The 22,629-nt window shown below is 46.5% G+C and overlaps 2 protein-coding genes across 2 annotated transcripts in view; both read left to right on the plus strand.

Annotated features, from left to right (window-relative positions):
• The window catches only part of TUBGCP2 (tubulin gamma complex associated protein 2), a 40,903-nt gene extending 20,922 nt beyond the window's left edge, over positions 1 to 19,981 (plus strand). Inside the window, exons 12-18 of the mRNA XM_026851911.1 lie at positions 61 to 233; positions 1,577 to 1,705; positions 3,114 to 3,234; positions 8,118 to 8,261; positions 8,858 to 8,986; positions 9,834 to 9,997; positions 19,667 to 19,981. Of these exons, the coding sequence (XP_026707712.1) occupies positions 61 to 233; positions 1,577 to 1,705; positions 3,114 to 3,234; positions 8,118 to 8,261; positions 8,858 to 8,986; positions 9,834 to 9,997; positions 19,667 to 19,772 (966 nt within the window). The 3' untranslated portion in view covers positions 19,773 to 19,981. The remainder of the gene's footprint in view (positions 1 to 60; positions 234 to 1,576; positions 1,706 to 3,113; positions 3,235 to 8,117; positions 8,262 to 8,857; positions 8,987 to 9,833; positions 9,998 to 19,666) is intronic.
• A 1,829-nt stretch (positions 19,982 to 21,810) lies between these two features.
• The window catches only part of ADAM8 (ADAM metallopeptidase domain 8), a 15,418-nt gene continuing 14,599 nt past the window's right edge, over positions 21,811 to 22,629 (plus strand). The window contains exon 1 of the mRNA XM_026851775.1: positions 21,811 to 21,832. Coding sequence (XP_026707576.1) covers positions 21,811 to 21,832 — 22 coding nt within the window. The remainder of the gene's footprint in view (positions 21,833 to 22,629) is intronic.

Genomic DNA, 22,629 nt, shown 5'->3' on the forward strand with positions numbered 1-22,629 from the left:
TGCTACACAGTGGTTGTGAGTATCCTGTGCCTTCATTTCTTTCCTTCTTCTCTTTTATAGATTGACTTGATGCCACATGACCTCATTACACAGCTCTTGAGAGTACTGGCCATAGAAACAAAACAGGAGAAGGCCATTATCAGTGCAGATCCCACAGAGCTCAATCTCAGCGGTCTGGAAGCATTTTCTTTTGACTACATTGTTAAGTGGCCTCTATCCCTTATTATAAACAGGTAAAGTATCAATTCACTGAAGGAGAAAAAGGCAGAAGCTTTTGCATGGGGTTGAAGCATGTTTCCACCCAGCAAAATACTGGAAAGCCTGTATCTTTAAAGGGATGTTATAAATTGCCGTCTAGCAGGGAATGCTTTGGGGTTGTTGAGCCCTGTTTGCTCCATTTGTAGGCTGTGAAATATGGATTGTCTCTTCAGCACGGCCCTGCTAGACCATGTCTAGGGCATGTTTGGAAAGTCAAGCTTTCATTTTAAATGGGGGAAAGACATAGGTCAAAAGATGCTTTCTCAGCCTGGTCCCTGGTTTTACTTGTGACTGGTCACCCAGTTTTCATTTGTCCGTGGCTATCTGAAGTATCTTCCCTGAGAATATGAACTCTCACAAGAGAGTTTCCATGCAAGAATGAAGCATTTCTCAAATGTGGAGAGCCAAAAAAAATGTACTTTCTGGTATCCCTGGTTGCAAACTAGAAGGATACAGGCTGTTGCTAGAATCACTAGAGCAAGCTCTTTTGCATTTAATTGAATTATGAGGGACTGAATGGTTCATTTTTCTGCAGGGGTTTGTCCTGTGAGCCAGTGCTACATGAATGTGGTGACAGATGTTGAATTGTTAAATGCCAACAATTAGTTTGTCCCTTAATTTCCCCTTTAAATAATGAGTTAACACAGTGGAACTTCTCTAATGACATGATGCTTTTGAAATTATGTCTCTTCTTTTTTTTTCAAATTGAGTGTATTATCTCTGATGGTAGCCATGGAAGTGAAAATACTATTTGGTAAGGTTTCATAAACTGTATCGACTGGAGCTCAGTAGACACCTACACTGAAGTGTCTGAATGCAGACCTGAATCCAGTCCCTGAAGCTATAAATAAGCATCCCCATCTGCTTCTGACAGTGCATCGATGGTGGGGTAATGCTGCCTGTAGCTTGGTTACAGGCTTTTCTTCATCTTTTTGGAGAGTGCTGGTGAATTGTTTTGGTGATTGTAGCAGCCTTAGTTCAGTGGGTACACGACCACAGGCATTCAGCCTTCTGACCCAGCGTCTGTGGAGTGACCTTTCTGCAGGTAGCTTGAGGGAATTGAAGAAGGAGGCTGGTGATGTACCCACTGGTAGGAAATATGGAGGAGGGACTCCTTGGAGATAAATTCTTTGGGATGGTTACAAATGTGACTTTTTTCCTTTGGTTCAAATTGTTTCAGTGTGGATCTGTGTGCATCTGAAGGCGTAAGGAACATATTGTATAAAGTCTCTTTGCCTTTGAGCAGCCTCAGCCTTCACAGCTTAGTCTGTCAATCAGAACAGAGCTTAATCTGGATGGGTTTCTCCTTTCTTTTCAGGAAAGCACTGACAAGATACCAGATGCTTTTCAGACACATGTTCTATTGCAAACATGTGGAAAGACAGTTGTGCAACGTTTGGATCAGCAATAAGACAGCCAAACAATTCTCCCTGCATTCAGCTAAGTGGTATGGCCTTTTTTTCTGCTGGATCAAATGTGAAGTTTTGGTTTTCCTTCTTGCTAGTTAAATATGTCATGACATGGATCAGATCATTTTGATGTGAAAAAGATCCTTACAAATTTCTTACAGACTGAGAGAGGCCAAAATATAACAATTTAGGTTTCAATAGGAAGTGTGTGTTCAATAATCTTTGAGCTGCTTGGCTCATTCCTCTGTTGGCACAAAGTTTTGGAAAGGAAGAGGTGGCCTTTAAGGTTAGCTCATTATACTCTGAACAGTTACAGCAGAGGACATCTGTGCACATACTGTCTTGGTTGCTGCTTTAGCATCAGGAAGATTAGTAAGGACCCTAGTCCTTTAAATCCTCCTTTTCTGGCAAGGACTCCTGACCTTCACACAGCTTGGCTAATATTTGGGGGTTTGGTGTGACACAAACAGGAACTAAGGTAAAATTGGTGGGGTGTTTTCCCAGGAAATCATTGTATCTTGTTCCATCTGTGATGGTAAATTTTCATCTTTGGGTCTGCACTCCAGGTGCTGGTGGTGCCTGTTTGGAGGGTGAGGCAGACCCCAGCACTGCGAGGTGGTACCTTCTGCCTTGCCAACAACACTTTCTTGTGACAAGGTAACCTCGACTGACCTCAGCCAACATGACTGTAGCTCTGGTTCTCCTGTAATTGTAGAGGTGTTAGGGTAAGAGAGCTGTGAGGGTCTCCAGTCCAACCTCCAGCTCACACCACAACTGTGATCAGCAGGGGACAGGGCAGCCGTGGTTGAAAACGCCTGGGGCGGCCACCCTCCCCCTCTCCGGTGACCTGTCTGAGTTTGCTGAAGTTAGTTCTTAGTTTGCCATCACAGAGCCTGCATAAATCAACACTGAAAAAACCTCTATATAATCCCACTATTCTATTTTTAAGATGAAATTGCATTAAATACCCTAAGTAGCAGGTGATCTGATTAAATGTTTGGATCCCCTGAATATACTGATGCAAGGCATAGAATATTTTTATGTGTTCATTTAACAAGTAAGAGTGGAAAGAAACATGAACCATTTATCTTGTTAAATTTTGCCCTTCTAGCGAATGCATGTCTCACTTCTCACTTGATAGTTATGCTGGTTAAATTGCTTTAATATTTAGTATCAAAATTTTAGTTGAATATAAGCAAATATTCAAAGTAATCATCCAGTCTACAACAGGTTCAAAACTCTGACTCTAGTAATTGAGGGAAAGCCATTTGAATATGTGGAAAACAGTCAGAGATGGTTTGCATTAACTTTATAATCTCTCTCATGTTGCAGCAGTGAATTTGCTAGGACAGAAATATTTAGCTCTGCTTGACTGTGCAAGCCTGGTGATAGTTCTCCATGGCATTTGCTAGCTCTTAAGTTGTGTGGGTGTGATTTCTCCCCTAGGTTTGCTGGTGCTTTCACACTGCGGCAGCGGATGCTGAATTTTGTACAGAATATCCAGTATTACATGATGTTTGAAGTGATGGAGCCAACGTGGCACATCCTTGAGAAGAACCTGAAGTTGGTGAGTGTGTGTGCTTGAGAGAAGTTGGAACAGAAGTCTTAAGTTAACAAATTTAATATAGGGAAAAAGTGCCTAATGTCAGTTACTGTAGGTATCTGTTATATGTTTTGCTGGAGGCACTCTGGGAACTGTTGTTCTTGTCACACTGCAGATAGTGCTGCTGTTCTGCTGTTCATTGCCTTTCTGCTTTATTAGTCATATATCCCTTTCCTCTGCTTCACAGAACCACAAAATCACAGAATCACCTAGGTTGGAAAGGACCTTGAAGATCATCCAGTCCCAACATTAGCCTCTCACTCTGATACTTCCCAACTCCACCAGATCCCTCAGTGCTAATTCGACCCTACTCTTAAACACCTCCACTACCTCCCTGGGCAGCCCATTCCAACACCCAACAGCCCCTTCTGCAAAGAAATACTTCCTGACATCTAGTCTAAACTTTCCCTGGTGCAGCTTGAGGCCATTCCCTCTTGTCCTGTCACTTACTACTAGGTTAAAGAGGCTCAAACCAGCTCTCTGCAGCTTCCTTTCTGGGAGCTGTAGAGGGCCATGAGGTCTCCCCTCAGCCTCCTTCAGACTAAATAACCCCAGTTCCCTCAGCCACTCCTTGTACCACATGTGCTCCAGACCCTGCACCAGCTTTGTCCTCCTGTCTATGCCTAGCTCATAGTCTGCACCCTGTTATGTAAAGGTGGTGTTCTGCTGAATGTTACCATGCACAGAAGAAGGAAAAACGATGAAAAAAGAAGGATGATGCAGGGTGCGAAGGTCATGAACCAGTCCAGTCATATTCAGTTGATTCTTTGGCTGATTTACAGTGCTTTTAAAAGCGAAGGATGTGCTTTCTCTTCCATGAAGCTGCCAAGGCCTGGCATGTTAGGACTGTCTGTTACGTAACAGGGCCTTCCTTATTCAGGTTGTTACTCCACATGTGTATTCCTACTGCAGGTGGGCAAGGCTGAGGAACTTTTCCACTGTGGTGGTATCTGGCAGAGGCTAAGTTCACGTCCTACTGTTTTTTCTGCCTGACAAGGGGTATCTGGGCCATCATTTTGATTCCTTTCACAAAGATGTAGTGTTCTGAGCTGTGGGATTTTCCAGGTGTGTTACAGAATATTTCTGGTTCACTAATCCAAGTCAAGTGACTTCTCCAGACGTTAACTCTTTGCCCTAGCAAAAATGGCAAGAATCAGTTTTTATCTTCTGATGGGCATGTGAGATGCCTTTATTATCTCACAGAGGAACACATTCTCAGCTAATGGCTCACTTGCCTGTTTTAAACCAAGAATGAGAAGTCATTGAGAGTTACCTTTCAGAACAGGCTGTCCAAGAAGCCCATAAAGGTCGTCTTATACCTGGTTCCTTTCATGTCAGATTTGTTGGTTCCATCCTTGACAGCAGAGGAAGAAAATCTGTCACCAACAGGTCAAGGTCTAGAGCAAACCCTTCTCTACTTTCCCTTTTTACCTGACTGGTAAAGATATAGACTTTCAGGGCATGCAGAGTTACGGTGGAAGTTCATTGGACAAGCAAGGGATAACACCTGAGCACTGACAGATCTAGTGAAAGCCACAGCAATGCTGCAGGTACACGTTGTCTTTCTTGCCATCTGCCTGGGCCTAGCCCATAGCTTCTTCGTTCCCTAGGAACGTGTGCTGGAGCCAGCGCACTGGTTGCCTCACCTCTCAGCACCAGTGGACCTGCATGGCTTCTGCAGGTTTTTGTCATGCAAACAAGTCTTAGTGGGAGGAAAATGAGAGTAGAGGTGACATCTTCGGTTACTTCTGTACTGCTGCCTAAAACAAGGGCAGAGACACAGGCTGTCTGCTCCACATTACATAGCAAATGTCTCCACTGGGTCCTGTGTGGTCTTAACATACAGTCTTTTGTGTTCTTCCAGTTTCAAGTGTTTGCAGCAGTCTAAGCAGGGCTGTCTTGTGGCTGTGTTCATAACATGAAGCTGCAGGGATGCATTATGTGGGCTAGGGTATGTTGTGAAGGCCTGTGAAAGTGCTTGAGGGTACGAAGTTTGGTGGAGTAGTGTTGGAGGGCTTTGCCAAGGGAGGGAATATGACCTGCTGCCTTCTCCATGTCAGGAGACAACTTGCAAAGGTCCATAGGATGTGCTATCCCTTAGCTTTGTCTGATGGTTGTCTTGGCATATGGCACTCGGCACAGGCAAGGGCTGTGCCAGGCAATGAACTTAGTTTAATTAGAGCAGATGGTCAGTCATCTATTCCTTCAGCTTGTTTATTTTGCAGCATAACCTTTGTAATGGCTGTAGTAATTTTCCTTATCCCAAGGGACATAGCGTTCCTCATGGTCCTTCTCAGCTTCTTTACCTGCTGTGGTGCTGCTGTGTTGGGGCTGGTGTTGGGGTGCCACAGCTCCTGTGAGGGAACAGGAGGCAGATGTACATCACCGTATTATTCTTCCCTCTGGTAATCACCCTGTGGTCACATGCTTCTGGGTTGCACATCTTTTTCCTCTTATACTGTGAAAAACATTTATCTGATGTACTAGACAGCCCAGCACTCCTCCTGCAATCTGCATTAAGCCACAGCAGCTCTCCTGGCAGCTCTCTGATGAGCCTTGTGAATCTTCAGCAACAACTGATCCTTAGTTTCCACTGTGTACTGGGAAGTTGTTCTGGGGTCAGCTAACCAACCATTTTAATGCCCTGTCATCCTTTTTCCTGAAGAATTCACAGCAGGCATCAGGTCTAGGATTGTGAGCGTCTCTACGTATTCTTGGCAAGGACTTCTGAACAAGAAGAGGTTATATGTCAAGCTCCTGAATGATCTGAGAGAAGTGTACTTGCTTCTTAATTTTGTTGTAAGTTTAGGTTTGCAAATTATAATGCTGTTTACTTTACTTGCATTGAAGCACTTAAACAAGTTATGCTCTTCCAGATTCTTCCATACTGATTTCAGGTAGCACTTCCTTTCAGCCTCTGCTGACTCCAGAAGTCCCAGAATGGACTGTTAGATGTGATAGGTACGTGGTCTGTATTGACAGCATCCCCTGTTCTGAAGAGATGATCTCCTGACTCCAGAGTTTTTGCAAAGACTATCTGTCTGAAGATCTCTCTCTGCTTTGGCTCTCAGCCATTGAGTTTCTCTGCTCCTTCAGATATATAGCAGTGTTAAAGGATTTTTATTTCAGTTCCAAAAAGGAATTTGCCAGTTTGTATTGTTTCTCAGAGGAGCCCATTCCCAAGAAATGTCTATAGACCAAATCATTTTGATAGCCCAAGTAGGCAGAATTTTTCCCTCACTATGGAACATCGGTGAGCCTCTTTAGCCTACCAGAGATTGTGAGATAGCAGATATAAAGGGACTTTTGGGGAAAGGAGATTTGCACGTGCCTTCACCATATGCTTCTTCATTCTGAAACCTTAAGGGCTGCTGCAGCGTTTTGTAGAGCGTTCCTGCCATTGCTCTGTGCATGAAGGGCTTCTCTGAGTAATTGTGCACTAGTGACAACTAGTGATGTGAATAGGTACACAAGTCATCACTTCAAACCAAGAAAGTTTTTTGGCAAGTTAGTAACGTCTTTGGGACGTAATCCAGATGTATGTTTGCCTCCCATCCTCATCAGTGTCCTTCAAGGCTTTTAAATCTCTAGGAGATGGAGCATGCCCCCTGCCAGTGCTGGGGCAGGAAAAGTCTGGCTCTAGGCATTGTTGTGTTATGGGCACCTGTGAGTCAAACAGCTCAGTGCTGCCAGCTAAAGAAGCTGTTTCAGCAACCACTTTGTTATGCAGTCCTTTAAAAGAGCTGGTCACCAGGGATGGCATAGCTCCAGCTACTGGGCAGAATCTTCCATGATTTAAATACAAACTCATTTATTTCCAAACAGAGAATGCAGAACTGGCTCTTTAACCTCCACGGTCTACAGACTGGGATAGGTTTTTCCTTTCATTTGCATTTTTAGGAGAGAAAAGGATGATCCTCACTGGTCTTCTGTAGTGCTTTATGCTGGTTTTTTATTTGTCAGGCTTCTCTCTTGGTATTTCCACTTGAAGTCAAGGTGCTTTCTTCCTGAAAAACTAACTAGTATCTTCTTCACGACATGATTGTCTTCATCAACACATTAGAGAGTGACAATCTCTGTTCTGTACTGGTTGTTTAAAAGGTTACAGGGTGGGTTTTTTTTTGACATCGATCCTGATGGAGCACTGAAGATACCTTGGCAATTTTAGTCCTATGGTTCTTTACTAAGCTTTTCTTGTGTTCTCAGGTTCATCACATCCCATAAGTGTACAGAGTGATAGGAGGTTTTTAATCTATCATTTAAAACTCGACTGAAACAGCTCAGTGAAGTAGCAAAGCTGGACAAAAATCTCATAAAATCCTTGCAACGCTGCATGTCCCAGTTCCCTGTTGTGCTCCTAAAACATGTTTCTAAATAATGTGTATGTTTTAAGCCTTGTAAAATTAGTGACATTAAGGTTCTTTGGGAAAGAGAAAAATAAATCACTTACTGTAGCTGACTTTACTGAGACTGTGAAGGTGGGAGTGGGCATGACAAGCAGTTTTAAAAGCAAAGGAAGTGCGTGTTCAGAAAGCAGGTAACTCCATCCTGAGCCTCCTTTCCAGTGGAGGGTTTGGATGATTAAAGCAAGCATAATTTGGTTGAGAAGGTGATATGACAAATCAAAGGTAAAAAGCTTGTGAAGGGTTGTTGAATGCAGTAATACAAATACAGTCTCCATCTCAGGATGTTTCTCAAAGCTGGAAGGTGCATGAGAAGTATCTCAACAAGCCCTAGATCACATCTGAGAGGTCACTGTCAGAGTCAGGATGCAGGGTTAGAGTTTTAGTCCGGTGCAGCACAGCAGCCCTGGTTTGGTTTTTCATTATTGTACTGTTCTGTCACAGGCATCTAACATTGATGATGTACTGAGCCACCACACAAGCTTCCTGGATAACTGCTTGAAGGACTGCATGCTAACCAACCCCGAACTGCTGAAGATCTTCTCCAAGCTGATGGCTGTCTGTGTCATGTTCACAAACTGCATGCAGGTATGTACAGCCTCCCCGTACTGACCATGCCACTGCCAGCTGCTTTGGGTGCCAGCCAGCCATAACAGTCTCTCTTTTTTCAACTCGACCCCTCTTGTCCTCGATGCACACGGAAGAGCCTCTGTTCGTCCCTCCAGCTGACTTTAGAGCCTGACTGCTCAGACCCTCGTCCTTTCACCCAAATCGTTTCTGTGGCTTCTTCCTCCATGAAATTCTCTGTGCTCTTTTTCAGTGTTGGAATCAGGTTCATATGACCCAAATTACCTCTGTTCAGCCAGTCCTGCAGCAGAAGTTGTAGGGCTCTTCAATTTTTAGTATGTTCTTTCGAGGATCAGTGAGGACTGGTGACTGGACCCATCGAGACTGATCTCTGTGGGCACACTTTAGCCAGCACCTCAGGGAGCCCATAGCTTTAAAAAAAAACCCACCTTGCTTTGGGTTTAGGGAACTTTGTGTATTAACATTGTAAATTTAGTTTGAGTTAGCTTTCATAGGAATTAGTTAGCTGGAGGGCTAGCAGAACTGAGTCAGTCTCCTACTTTGCCATAATTGAAAAAACAGGATCTAACCATTTCCCCAACCCTCTGCCCTCCAAGAGGTTCACCCAGAGCATGAAGCTGGATAATGAGATGGACCAGCTCACCTTAGAGCACAGCACAATGCTGGGCCCACCAACAGAGGAGGAGCGTGTTGAAGAGACTGCGAAGAAGCAGCTGACTAACAAGGTGGGACACGGGATGGACAGCTGAGCCCTTTCCCCTGTGGGTGCTGCCTGGGCTGCAGTCTGGTCAGTGTTGGCTGCCCTACCTCTTGCAGACAGACCTTACTAGTTTCTAAAGCACCTTTGGCCCTGAAAGCAGAGCCTTTGTGGAATTGTGAGCATTTTTGAGGGCAGTGTGGAGTGCTGATGGTGTTCCCAAAGTCTGCTTTGAAGAGCCTGTCTCCCACAACAGCCCCTGCTCTTGTTTTTAAGTTCTTAGTTGTGCATTGGGTACCCATATACAGGCTTTCTGCAATTAGAAAACTCTCTTACTTGCAGAACTAGCATTTTGTGAAGGATGAGCCAATAAACTGTCAGGTGTGACTCTTTGCAACCCATCCCTTCATATGTGGGGTATTTGTCTTGCCCGTATTTCTGTATCCTGATGCAGATGTACTAAGCGGGGTGTTGGGCCTGCCCTGTGTTCAGCACGCTGCCTCCTGGCCCACGGAGAGCCCCGCTCTGCACCATCACTCTCCAGGGCAGTCGGATGGCTCCAGTGGTTACAGCCTCTCTGAAGCAACACCCACTTTCTCCTCCCTGGCTTTTCCTCCTGATGGAAATGACAGTGTGGATTTGAGGATAACTCTACTGGGATCTACACTGGGATTCTCCCAGATAGGCATAGCAAGGTTTTTAACTACCAAGGACCTTGCAACTGTTGTGAAAGATTTATTTTTAGTGGCTGAGTGACTGTGAAGTTTTATGGCAGTATTTCTGAGCAGATTAGGAAATAGGGAAGGAATAATTGCATCTCTTTAGCAAGTGTGAATCAGCAAACACGTGGGGCCACTATGCCTTTGTCTTGATAGCTTTTAGCAGAGCATGCCGACAGCCTCCACCTGACCTCTGGCTTCGAAGCAACTATCAACAAGTTTGATAGCAATTTCTCAACACATCTGCTGGACCTTTTGGACAAACTGAGTGTTTACAGCACCAATGACTGTGAGCACAGCATGCTCAACATCATCTACAGGTGAGCCAGTTGTCTCCTCTCTGTAACTTCCCCTCCTGTGGCTCCCAAATTCAGCTCAGGAGGAATAATTGCTGTTTATAACTGTGCATGTCTGTCCTATCAATGAAAACACCGAAATCACAAAAAATACTGCTTTGCATTTCAACCCAGTGCTTTAAAAGAACCAAACACATTCCTTTGAATTATGTGAAATTTGTCTATTAATGTTGTAAATGTAATGCAAGTATTGGTTTTCTTGGGAATTGTCTCACTGTGTAGACAGTGAATAAGCTGATTCCTGAATACAGCGTAAGTATTCCAAGATGAGAAAACCCTGCAAAAGATTGATCATAAGTGACTATTTTGTTTTAAGCTCCCATCTTGTCTTTATTTAAATAAGCATCCCTTATTATGTATTTATTGTGGCCTCACCCAGACTTCCTAGCTTCTTAGGAATCAAAATTCATCCAGTAATACCTAAAAGTCAGGTATACAAGATATGCTCTAGGAACAGAGAGAGAGAAGGAGAAGGAGATCTAGGTTTTGCTGCTAGGTTTATAACCTCTGTGTTTCTTTTTTAATAAAATGAGATGTGCAAGGCCTTTCTTGGTATAGTTAACACTTGGTTTTGCTACAGAAAATATTAGCGTTGCTGGGCTTTTTAAGATCCATGTTACAGATTGGTGGAGGGACCTGTCCTGGTACTTCTAGCTTTGAAGAACCACAGATAATGTTCTGGGAGCATTACCCTGAGTTGAGCACATGTGCTGTGCAAGCAGAGTGCTTTTCTGATCCTGCTACCAGCGCTTTAGGAGCAGCACAGAAATAACTGCAGCTATGGAGTTTGCTGCTAAGAGCAGCTTTTATATTTGTGTCTGGAATATGTTTTTCAAGACTTAAGCACTCATGAAACCTAGCAGCTTGCAGACTGGAAACGTTCAGCTGAGGCATGCATGTAACCACAGAATAAGAAGGCAGGTGAGGGTCAGGAGTTGTCATCTCTTCATTCAGAGAGTCACCTTGGTGGAAGTCACATGTAAGAGCTGCTGGGCGCCAGCTGCCTCACACTTGGCGAAGGCTGTGACTCTTCACAAACACTGCTTGCGGATTGTTAGGCACATACAAAACCCAAGTCATTTTTATAGGGACTTTCTTTCCAGTGAAGAGGCAGGATATATATTGCATATAGGCATAATTTTAAGAGGCTAGGATTTTCGTTAATATAAAATATTTCAACACCAACACATTTTTAAGTGCTTGTTCTATGTTTGTAAGCCTAATAAGTGCATTTGCACTGTTACTGTGCATGTGAGCCTAGAACACTTGAGACTTACCTCCTTTGTCATTGCTGTCAGCTATGGCACTGAAAACAAAGCCATCCTAAATATCCATTAGTTTCTTCATGCTGTCTGTAAGCCGGTGTGTAGCTTTATTTTCATGTGTAAGCAGTTGTTAAAAGCTCCTACAGGACTAGCCAGAAGTTAAGGTCATTTGTAGGTGTTGATTGTTTCATCTTTTTCTGAGGGAGGCCCTTGGTTTGCCAAGGAGTACTCCCTACTTTTAATAATGTTTTACATCTAAAGTTGTTTTTCAGTGATAGATATGCCAGAATCAGTTATCGCTGATGTGTAATTCATAAATGTGGCTGATAACTGGTTAATCACATACATTTTCTTTCTTCCCTTGGTGCTGTAGGGATTCATGCCCCAACCCCTTTGATATTTAGCACAGAACAGAGTAGATCCTTCTTTAGTTCCTTTTAGTGGCATAGGACTACAGGGTACTTTGAGCTTTCTCCTAACTGTGCTTTATATCCTGTTTTGTTTAATTTTATTTAAGTGGAGTCTTATTGCTATTTGTTTGGTCTTTGTGAACTGTACTTTTTGTTGTCATTCTCATCCTTTAACTTAATCTTCAGGAAAACCATAAGAATATTGACCTGCAACCATTCGGTTCTGTTTGCTGCCCTTCCATACCAGCTGTCTCTGGCAGCTGGTGGATAACCCTTACACCTCTGTTGAGTTGTGCTACACCTGAAAACAAAGAGAAAAGGTTTCAGGATATTTTTTTTAAGTGAGTTGTTGTCCCCACCTCATGCCATGTCTCTTGAAGCTTTCAACAGCATCTAACAGGGATATCTAGGATTCCTGGTACCAGCCTTTGCAAACACTGTTTTGTGAAGTATTCCAGCAGGAGACTGGGCCTCCAGTTGTCCTTTACTTTTGAGAACTTCTTGACCAGCAACTACCATGCATTTACACAGCACCTGGCCTCCCGTGTTAGCATCTGCTGCTCTATCAGAGATGTGGTCACACAGCTGAGAGCAAGGTTGAACACTAAAACCTGTCATCCGTGTTACTTCCAGGAGTGGAGTCCAGCCCACCAGCTCCCACAACACTGGAGAGAATTACATATTTTTTTCTTCTTCCTTGTAGGATTGCATTCCTTATTTAAGGAGGACAGGGATACTCACAGGCATCTGAAAGGAAATGCAGTGCCAGTCAGGGTGGGAGCTCATCTTCCTACCACCAGGACTGCCCTTGTTGGTTGATACTCAGTTGCTTAAGTGGGAAGGTAGGTGAGGAGCCCTTCTCCACAGTCCTGATAACTGATTAACTCCATCCCTGAAGTAACCAGAGTCTGAGGTGTCCTCTTCATCTTGGAAATTCTTCAGAGACTTTTTTTGTGGCTGAGCAGAGGCCCCAGCTGTACAATTAATTGCTGTTCCTTTCAGGATGTAACCAGGACAGCTAACTTTCTGCAGATCCTGGTAGGAAATGATGGTGCAGCTTATCAAGGCCTTTTTGGACATTTTAAGTCAACCTTCATCTGCCTGGGCATCACTGTTTATTGTCATCGGAATGTTGTAGATTACAGGCAGGATCCATCTGTAGAAAAATTGACAGGCCAAAGGGATTAAGCAATATGCTTCCCTCGCTGCTGTCACTTCTGGGTGTCCCAGTAGCATCCAGAGTCAGGCTCATTTCAGGGATTGAGACCACAAGCAGTTGAGTCATCCAGGCAAGAACATTTACTCCTCCTCAGTGCTCCAACTCTGCTTCCTTCTTTATCACAGAATCACAGAATCATCTAGGTTGGAAAGGACCCTGGAGATCATCTAGTCCAACCGTTTGCCTAGCACAGTTCCCACCTACAGCATATCCTTAAGCTCCAAATCGACCCTACTCTTGAACACCTCCAGGGATGGGGACTCCACCACCTCCCTGGGCAGCCCATTCCAACGACTAACAACCCTTTCTGTAAAGAAATGCTTCCTAATATCTGGTCTGAACTTTCCCTGGTGCAGCTTGAGGCCATTCCCTCTTGTCCTGTCGCTTTCTACTAGACTAAAAAGGCTCAAACCAGCTCTCTGCAGCTTCCTTTCAGGTGGTTGTAGAGGGTGATAAGGTCTCCCCTCAGCCTCCTCTTCTCCAGACTAAACAATCCCAGTTCCCTCAGCCGCTCCCCATTAGCACATGTGTTCCAGACCCTGCACCAGCTTTGTAGCCCTTCTCTGGACATGTTTGAGTAACTCTGTGTCCTTTTTGTAGTGAGGGGCCCAAAACTGAACACAGTATTCAAGGTGTGGCCTCACCAGCGCCAAGTACAGGGGCAAGATCCCTTCCCTGTCCCTGCTGGCCACACTAATCCTGACACAAGCCAGGATGCCATTGGCCACCTTGGCCCCCTGGGCACACTGCTGGCTCCTGTTCAGCCAGCTGTCAATCAAACCCCCCAGGTCCCTCTCTGACTGGCAGCTCTCCAGCCACTCCTCCCAGGCCTGTAGCCCTGCTGGGGGTTGTTGTGGCCCAAGGGCAGCCCCCGGCATTTGCCCTCAGTGAAACTCCCCCAGTTGGGCTCAGCCCATGGCTCCAGCCTGTCCAGGTCTCTCTGCAGCCTCCCTGCCCTCGAGCAGATCAACACTCCCACCAGCTGGGTGTCATCTGCAAACTGACTGAGGGGGCACTCGATCCCTTCGTCTGGATCATCAATAAAGATGTTAAACAGGAGTGGCCCCAACACCCAGCCCTGGGCGACACCACTCATGACCAGCTGCCAACTGGATTTAACTCCCTTCACCACAACTCTCTGGGCCCGGTCGTCCAGACAGTTTTTTACCCAGCGAAGTGTGCGATTGTCCAAACCTCGAGCAGTCATTTTTTGCCAGGAGAATGCTGTGGGAAACGGTGTCAAAAGCCTTGCTAAAGTCAAGGTAAATTACATCCACAGCCTTTCCCTCATCCAATCAGCAGGTCGCTCTGTCATAGAAGGAGATCAGGTCTGTCAGCAGGACCTGCCTTTCATAAACCCACGCTGGCTGGGCCTGAGCATCTGGTTGTCCCTCATGTGTTTCATGATGGTGTTTAGGATGAGCTGCTCCATCAGCTTCCCGGGCACCGAAGTCGAGCTGACAGGCCTGTAATTTCCTGGATCATCCTTCTGACCCTTCTTATAGATGGGCATCACATCAGCCAATTTCCAGTCAGTCGGGACCTCCCCGGTCAGCCAGGACTGCTGGGAAAGGATAGAAAGTGGCCTGGCGAGCACCCAGCCAGCTCCTTCAGCACCCTCGGGTGTATCCCATCTGGTCCCATAGACTGGTGTGTGTCTGTGTGATGCAGCAGGTCACTGACTGTCTCCTGGATTGCAGGGGGGTCGTTCTCCCAGTCTCTGTATTCTGGCTGTGGAGGCTGGATTTCATCAGTACAACTAACCTGGCTATTAAAGACTGAGGCATTAAGCACCTCAGCCTTCTCCTCATCACTTGTTACCAAATTCCCTCCTGCATCTAGCAGGGGATGGAGACTCTCCCTGGACTTTCTTTCGCTACTGACATACTTACAGAAACTTTTCTTGTTATCCTTGATTGCGGAGGCCAAATTAATTTCCAGTTGGGCTTTAGCCCTCCTGATTTCCACCCTGCATAGCCTCACAGCCTCTCTGTAATCACTGTGAGTGGCCAGCCCCTTCTTCCAAATGCTGTAAACTCTCCTTTTCTCCCTGAGTTGCAGCCAAAGCTCCCTGTTCAGCCAGGGTGGTCTTCTCTGGCATCGGCTTCTCTTAGAGCTCCCGGGGACCCCCTGCTCCTGAGCCATTAACACTTCCTTCTTAAAGAGCACCCAGCCTTCCTGGGCCCCTGCACCCTTCAGGAGAGTCTCCCAGGGGATCTTTTCAAGCAGGTGCCTAAACAAGACAAAGTCAGCCCTTCTGAAGTCCAGGATGTCAGTCCTGCTTAGCTCTCTCCTGACCTCTCTAAGAATAGAGAACTCTATTATTTCATGATCGCTGTGCCCTAGGCAGCCTCCAACCTCCACATCGTCCATAGCCCTTCTCTGTTCACAAAGAGGAGGTCCAGCAGGGCACCTTCTCTGGTCAGTTTATTCACCAGTTGCGTCAAGAAGTTGTCTCCCACACATTCTAGGAATCTCCGGGACTGGTCTCGTTCTGCCGTGTTGTATTTCCAGCAGATGTCTGTGAAGTTAGTCACCCACAAGAACAAGGGCAAGCGATCGTGAGATTTCACCTCAGTGCCTATAAAATATCTCGTCCATCTCTCTGTCCTGGTTGGGTGGCCTATAGTAGACTCCTACTACAACATCTGCCCTGTTGGCCTTCCCCCTGATTCTAATTCAAAGACACTCAACCCTGTCTTCACTACACCTGTGCTCAAAGCAATCCTAACAGTCCTTAACAGACAGCACCACCCCCACCCCCTCTCCTTCCCTGTCTGTCCCTCCTAAAGAGCTTGTACCCATCAACTGGTGCACTCCAGTCATGGGAGACATCCCACCATGTTTCTGTAATAGCAACAACATCATAATTTTCCTGTTTCATCACGTCTACAAGCTCCTCCTGTTTGTTACCTGTGCTGTGTGCATTGGTATACATGCACTTCAGGTGGGCCAATGTTTTGCCCCCCTTCCCCCTTCAAATCTAGTTTAAAGCTCTGTCAGTGAGCCCAGCTAACTCCTGCCCCCAAATCCCCTTCCCTCTCCGGGACAGGTGCATCCCGTCTAATGTCAAAAGATCAGGTGCCCTGTATACCAACCCATGATTAAAGATTCCAAAGCCCTGATGGTAACAGCAGTCTTGGAGCCACCCATTCATCTGCTGAATTCTCCTGTAATCTTCCTCATCCATCCCCCCAACCAAAGGGATGGAGGAGAACACAATTTGTGCCCCTGACCCCTTAAGCAGTTTTCCCAAGGACCAGAAGTCTTGCTTATCAAGTGCTTACCTTTTTATCATTACCAGTCTAAGCTCTAACAGACGGGCTTTTTTATGATGCTCCATCCAGGAGACCTCAACGGTAACTAACACCATGATCCAGCTGCTTGGACGTCATTGCAGGTTGCACAGGACATGGCCAACACAGTGTTGAAGACGAAGTTGCCTGCTCTTTTAATAGAAGAGCATCATGACCTTCCCCCCCTAGTCCTCCAGTCCTGCAAAGAACATGTGGAGATTGTCCTGTTAGTGGGATCATGCAGACCAGTCCAAGGCTGGGGCTGGTTCTCAGCTCACCCAAGAAGTCAACAGTGTCAAATCCTTGGCCAGTCTTTACATCATGCAACAGCAGAAGCCCTACAGCCTTCCATCCCACTTTATCACGTGTGACACCAGACACTGATGTAAGGCCTTTTCTGGCAGTAGCTCAGCTGGTGTCCTCTTTCCAGCACTGCTCCTACACGTTGCATCAGAGGTTTACCTCTTTTATCATTGCCTCCCCACCCTTGTGTCAGCTTGATGCATCTACCCGGAGGGTGGGTCAGTCTGATGCTGCACCATGGAGACTGGCTGTGTATCTTCTCCGACGGTGTGTCCATGGTGCCATGGCCAGGAGCTCTCCTTCACCAGATGCCTTTGTGTTTCACAGGCTGCACATGAGTGTTAGCTGTGTCAGGAGGTGACTCCTGGGCTGTGGAAGCTCTGGAGCCAGTTCTTCCAAATACGGGGAGGTTGTTTTTTACAACAAGTGCTTCCTGTTTTGGGAAAAAGGAGAAGTATGGTGAATCAGGCGGATTTTGAGAAAACAAAATGTTTCTCTTAGCACTTTGCATTGACAGTGCAACCTAAGCTACAACCAGTTGTTCAGAAGAGGGTCTGAGCCCTTGCCCCCTGGTATTTCCGTGCCCTAGTTCTGTTCAGGGGCTGCAGAGGAAATACTGTGTCTTTATGCCTTCAGGTCTGTCGTCACGATCAAGTCTCCCAGTTTGGACTGTCTGGGACCATGTGAGTCTTCACCAAGATGTTGGACATAGCTGTACCTTTACTGACAAACCAGATGTCCCCATTTCCTTAACTGAAATACTGCATGTTAAGAGGCCATGCAACAGAACATGTCTTTCCATTTCTACAGGTTGCCCAGTAATGTTTTTAAAAAGAGTGGAAGTCCCACAGTGAATGCCCAGACACAACATTTAGCTCTCATTCAGTCTGTAAAGATTATTGGACTGAGTCCTGGACTCTATGGCAACAGGAACCCAAGAACCAGAGCAGAGACGGTTACCATCTGAAATAACATATTTTACAGAGAGTTGGAAGAGTTTGTAAGAAATACTGTTTTTTTCTTATAAATTATAACCTTTTTATATGAGTACTTTTTGACGCTGATAGTCAACATGTAAGATAATAGAATATCCCTTTTATTCATAATCCTGCTTTTACTTATTTGGTCCTGGTTAATATTTATTCAGTTTACAGTTCTGAGTAACTGAGGCACAACCATCATATTTGTATCACCACACAGAAGATAGAAATCCAGAGGGTTTCCTTCAAAGTGGGGAAGCTCACAGATCTTCAGCATGCTGAAGTCCGGCTCAGGTGCCTTGGCTCCATCAGTAGCAGTGCTGACAGCTGCAGGAAATCTCCAGAGTGAGTCACTCCTTCACATCCCAGTAGTGAAAAGGAGAAGAATTACAGCATAGAGGACTTCATCAGAAGGATTAGTTAATTCCAAATATTTAGAAATCTTACCCATCAAGTGCTGTTAGCATTCATCAGATATACTTCCTTTATCAGTTTGGAGGAAACAGCAATGACTGAGCTTAGAGTAAGACCAGTAGGACTTGTGAAGTGATAGAAATCCCAGTGGTTAAAAGTTCCAACCACAAAACAAGAAACTGAAGTGTAAGCAGTGTTTGAGGAAGTACCACACAAATTCTTAGGAGATAGTTATCAAAGAACATTTAACCCTAAAAACAGCTGAAAGAGAAGCAAATCAAAATCTGCAATTCAAGAAATTTGAAATAAAGCAACTTGAGAAATGGAACACAACCTCAAAGGAAGGATGTAAAAGAGCCCTGGCCTTATATTTGAATAAAAGTTTGGTAAATATGCCTGCCTCAGTGTCAGGTTTCCTTTGTATAACACTTGAAGGATGAAAGAGATGTAAGCTTTTCAACCAGGAGAGAGCAACAGATAAATTCCATCTGTTGAGGCTCTGTTTTCTGCAGTCACCAAAAAATGTCAAGGAACAATTTGTTGCCGTTTGTGTAAGGTTGTTAAGCAACATGAAGCTCAAATATTGTGCCCATTCATTTAGTACTGGAGCAGCTTAATTTGAGAAATGAAGAGCGTAACTTTTGTGTGATTCACAGGCTTATATCAACTACTGCTTAGTGTTCCAGGGCACATGTTTTTCAGAGCTGCACATGTTCTAGTTGGCTTTGTAGTGCAGTGATCTGCCTAAGGAAGGTGTGGAGCTGGGTGGTTTTGTGGCGTTTTGGATTATTAAGGAGACAGGATTATGATATTGCCGATGTTGCCTGCTTTGGAGAGGTGTTTACAAGTATCAGCAATACTTGTGGTTTGGGATGAGCATCTTCCAACCAGTTACTTGCCTTCTTAAATCATGAATCTGTTTGAAGCATACTTGTGTTAGTAAGGGAGTGGTGGTAATAGAAACTGCAACATTTCATGGTAGTTACAGTGGATAATACAGTGGATTTTATACGGGAATTAATACTGGAGTTGAGTGGTGGTGAAGGAACGGTGGGAAGTGGCCATGAGGGTGTGGAGACTGAGCCCTCACCCCTGGCACCTTGTCCCTGAGTGACACACCTCCAGGGTTGTGTGGACAAGCTGTGTCTCTAGAGAAGAAGCTATTACCAGCTGGTCCTTCCCGATGTGTTTATGCACCTGTAAAGAGCAGGTGAAGTGTAGCCTGTTGTCAAGGGATGAGCACAGAAGAGGTGGCAGAGCACAGACATCCCTGTCGCTCTGAACAAGCTTCTGTGTCTACCCAGCCTGGGGCACCCCATGCGTGGAGCTTGCTGTGGTGTGGCTGTGTTCAGCTGGTGCCCTGGGAGAGGTTTCTGCTCTGGGGGATGGCTGGGTAGGATCAAGGCTCTGCTCAGCGGGGCGCTCGGGGAGAGTGCGGCTGCTTGAGGTCTGTGCTGCGGCACAGGACCCCCTGCACGAGCAAGTGTCCTCTGCTTCCTCCCGTGGTGCAATCCGCTTCACTTCGCACCCCTCATTTCAACCATGTCCTAAAACTCATCCCATGACAGACTTTAGGTAATTTTGGATCCCCTCGCTGCCTGTGAGTGCCTCAGCGAGCACGTGTGCCGCAGCACTTGCAGCAGTGAGCTTGTGGGGGCCCTTGGCAGCATGCTGGGCTCGCCACATGCCGCTCCTGGCAGCGTTGAGCCGGCGGGCTCTGACACATCTGGGTTTTCTGTCTCTCAGGTTGGACTTCAACGGGTTCTACACAGAGCGCTTGGAACGCATGTCTGCCGAGCGCAGCCGGAAGGCAGCTCCCCTGCTTCCCCACCTGGCCGTACCTGCCCAGTGAAGCCCTGCTGCTGCCCCTTCCAGCCACCACCTCTCCTGCACCAGCAGAGAACCGGGCGCTTGGAGCAGGGAGTACTCAGCCCTCCACATTGGCAGCACAAGCTGGAAACAAACCATAAGGGTTGTCCCAGAGAGATGAGAATGTTCGATCTCCTGAAATGTGTGTAATGCATTTTCCTTTCTCAGAGGCTTTTGTTAAGTCTTTTTTTTTTTTTTACTACATTGTAAAAGAATGTATTTGTGTGTTGTAAAATAAATTAAAAAAAAATAATCTGGGTTATTTTGTCAACGAACTCGGGGTGCAAATTAGTCTTTTAGGTGACTAAATTTTGATTGTCTCACAGAGATCTTGCTCTGCTGCCATGTGGCATTATTTTGGGGGGAGAGCCTAATTGGGGGCTTGCTGCAGTGAAGCTGATCAGCTGCTCTAACTGATGAGGTGAGGCCCGGAGCTGATGAGCAGGTACGTGATGTTTGTATCATATTGTGTGAGTCCTCAGCAGAGGAATTTCAGGGTATCTGGCAGAGTTGCACAGCCATGAAAATTGCTTGAGCAGGTTTGGGAGCAGGTGTGGTAGAAGGTGGAAGAGAGAAGTGTCTCCCAGGCCGCCAGTGGTAACCAAGACACGTGCCAGAGACCCACAGGCCTCAGTGGCAAGTGTGTGAACCTGGGGGGGTATGTGAGGGCTGTGGATACAGGTCTGAGAGCTGTTAATGAGCTGCTCTTTCTCTCACCTCCTTCCTTGCAAGGACGTTCTGGAGTGTGTTGGAAGGAAGAGCCAGGTCCTCTGTTCTCTGCTGGCCTAAAGCTGGTCCTCCAGCTTGACAGAGGGGAGAGACCCAAGGAGAGGATGGAGGCCACCAGTCCCGGGTCTGGAGGACTGAGGGGCGAGGTTGAGGACCGAGACCTCCGCCAGCATCATCTGGCTCTTCAGGGAAAGGACTTGTGCAGTTCATGGGGAAGGGAAAGTTTCCTGTTCCTTCCACCAAGGTGGCCTCTCAGGTCAGGGAGACTTGCAGAAGTTGACTGGCCATTTCCATTAAGTTTCTGTGTATCTACAGATGTGACAGCCTGACCCTCAAGCTCAGGGTGCAGAGGCAGAGAGGCTCAGGTCCCTGGAAGAACCTGCTTACCTCTTGGTGCCCAGCATCTCAGTTGGTTTCTCAGAGATTCCCCTGGCACCTCACTCTGTCACCCTTGGTCACACATTTTTTACACCTATGAGCAGCATGGTAGCTGGAAAAAAATCAGTTCATGCAATTTAAATTAAATCGAGATTGAAGCCATTTATAGATTAGGAACACATTATTAACCAGCAAGCATTGAGTCTCAACAGACGTAGTAGATATTTCTGAAATGTTAATTTTTAAAATCAACAGCAAATTTCTAAGCACCCGTCTGTGAGTAATCCCAAGAAGTCCTGCTCGCACCCGCATGTGCACACATGCAGACGGTTGTGTGTATCCTTCCTGCAGCTCCCCTCCCTGCACACGCCTTCTGTGGGAGACGTGGGTACTCCATCTCTGTGGGATCCCGTGCTACTGCCTGCAACCTGCACAACCAGACATGAATAGGAGTGTTCAGGGTGAAAGCATAAGCATGGAGCTTTAATATTTTTATTTTTCTACAAAATAAACTTAGATGTCTATTTAGAATTAGAGAAAAGCTGTGGGGAGAAAGAGGGAAGACACTGGAGAAATGGTTGACTGCGGTGGTTTCTGTGCCGTTCTGAAGGAAGCTTGACCCTGGTGATGTAGCTCTGCAACACCTGAATTCGGTGTCCAACCCCCCTCTTTCACTAGCTGCAAAAGTTAAATGTGGCGTTTCCTGACTGGTCCTGGCCAGAAACACCAAGGAAGTATAAAAAAATCAGTTTGCAGGAGGGGGGTTCTCTCTTCACAAGTTGCCATGCAGAAAAGACAAGGGCAATGGGTTGCACCAGGAGAGGTTTCATCTCAACCTAAGAAATACATTACTTGCTGGAACGAGCTCCCCAGGGGCATACGTAGTGGAGTCCACATCACTGGAGGGTTTCAAGATGCACCCGGACAGGGTGGGAGGTAATCTCATCCCTTTCCCACAAGAGGTTGGACCTCCAGAGGTCCCTTCCAGCCTGAGCCATTCAGCAGACAAGGGAGAGGCAGCAGTGAGCCCCGTGGCAGAGTGGAGAGCTCAGGGGGCCGTACACCTCCTAGCTCAGCCCCACATGGTGGTCCCAGCCCCTCTGATCCTTTGGGGTCAAGGAGGGTCCCAAGTGTTCCACTGATATACTCTGATGTCACACGGTCCACTCAGGCCTCCTGACAGCTCAGTCTCCCACGGTGACCCCAGCCCCTCCATCATCTCAGTGCTCCCTTATCTCAAAGCCCCACCGACAGTTCCCAAAGCCTCCCCAGCCCCACTGCTGCCCTCTGTCAGTGCAGCCTCCCTCAGCTCCTGCATCACAGAATCCCAGAATCATCAAAGTTAGAAAAGCCCTCGAAGCTCCTCCAGTCCAACCATGAACCTCACCCTGATCGTTCCCAACTCCGCCAGATCCCTCAGCGCTGGGTCCACCCAAATCACCTCAAGGATGCCCCAGTGCCCCACAGACGATCCTTTCATGTCCAACAGATTCTGCTCAGTGTCCTCGGGCCCTCCAGCCCCTCTGTCACCTTAGAGCCAGGCGGGCACCTCCAGTGTCCCACGGGCACCGTCCCCAATGCCCCTCGGACCACCCCTCATCCCCGATGCCACACGGGGCACACACACCTCTGATACACACCCTCCGCAGTGCCCCACAGACAAGCCCCCGACGCCCCGCAGACACCCCCCCGGTGCCCCACGGACCCTCTCCGCCCCCCGCCAGCCCCGCTCC

The sequence above is a fragment of the Athene cunicularia genome (genome assembly GCF_003259725.1).
Source record: "Athene cunicularia isolate RWA chromosome 6 unlocalized genomic scaffold, athCun1 chr6_part2, whole genome shotgun sequence".
Lineage (NCBI taxonomy): Eukaryota > Metazoa > Chordata > Aves > Strigiformes > Strigidae > Athene > Athene cunicularia.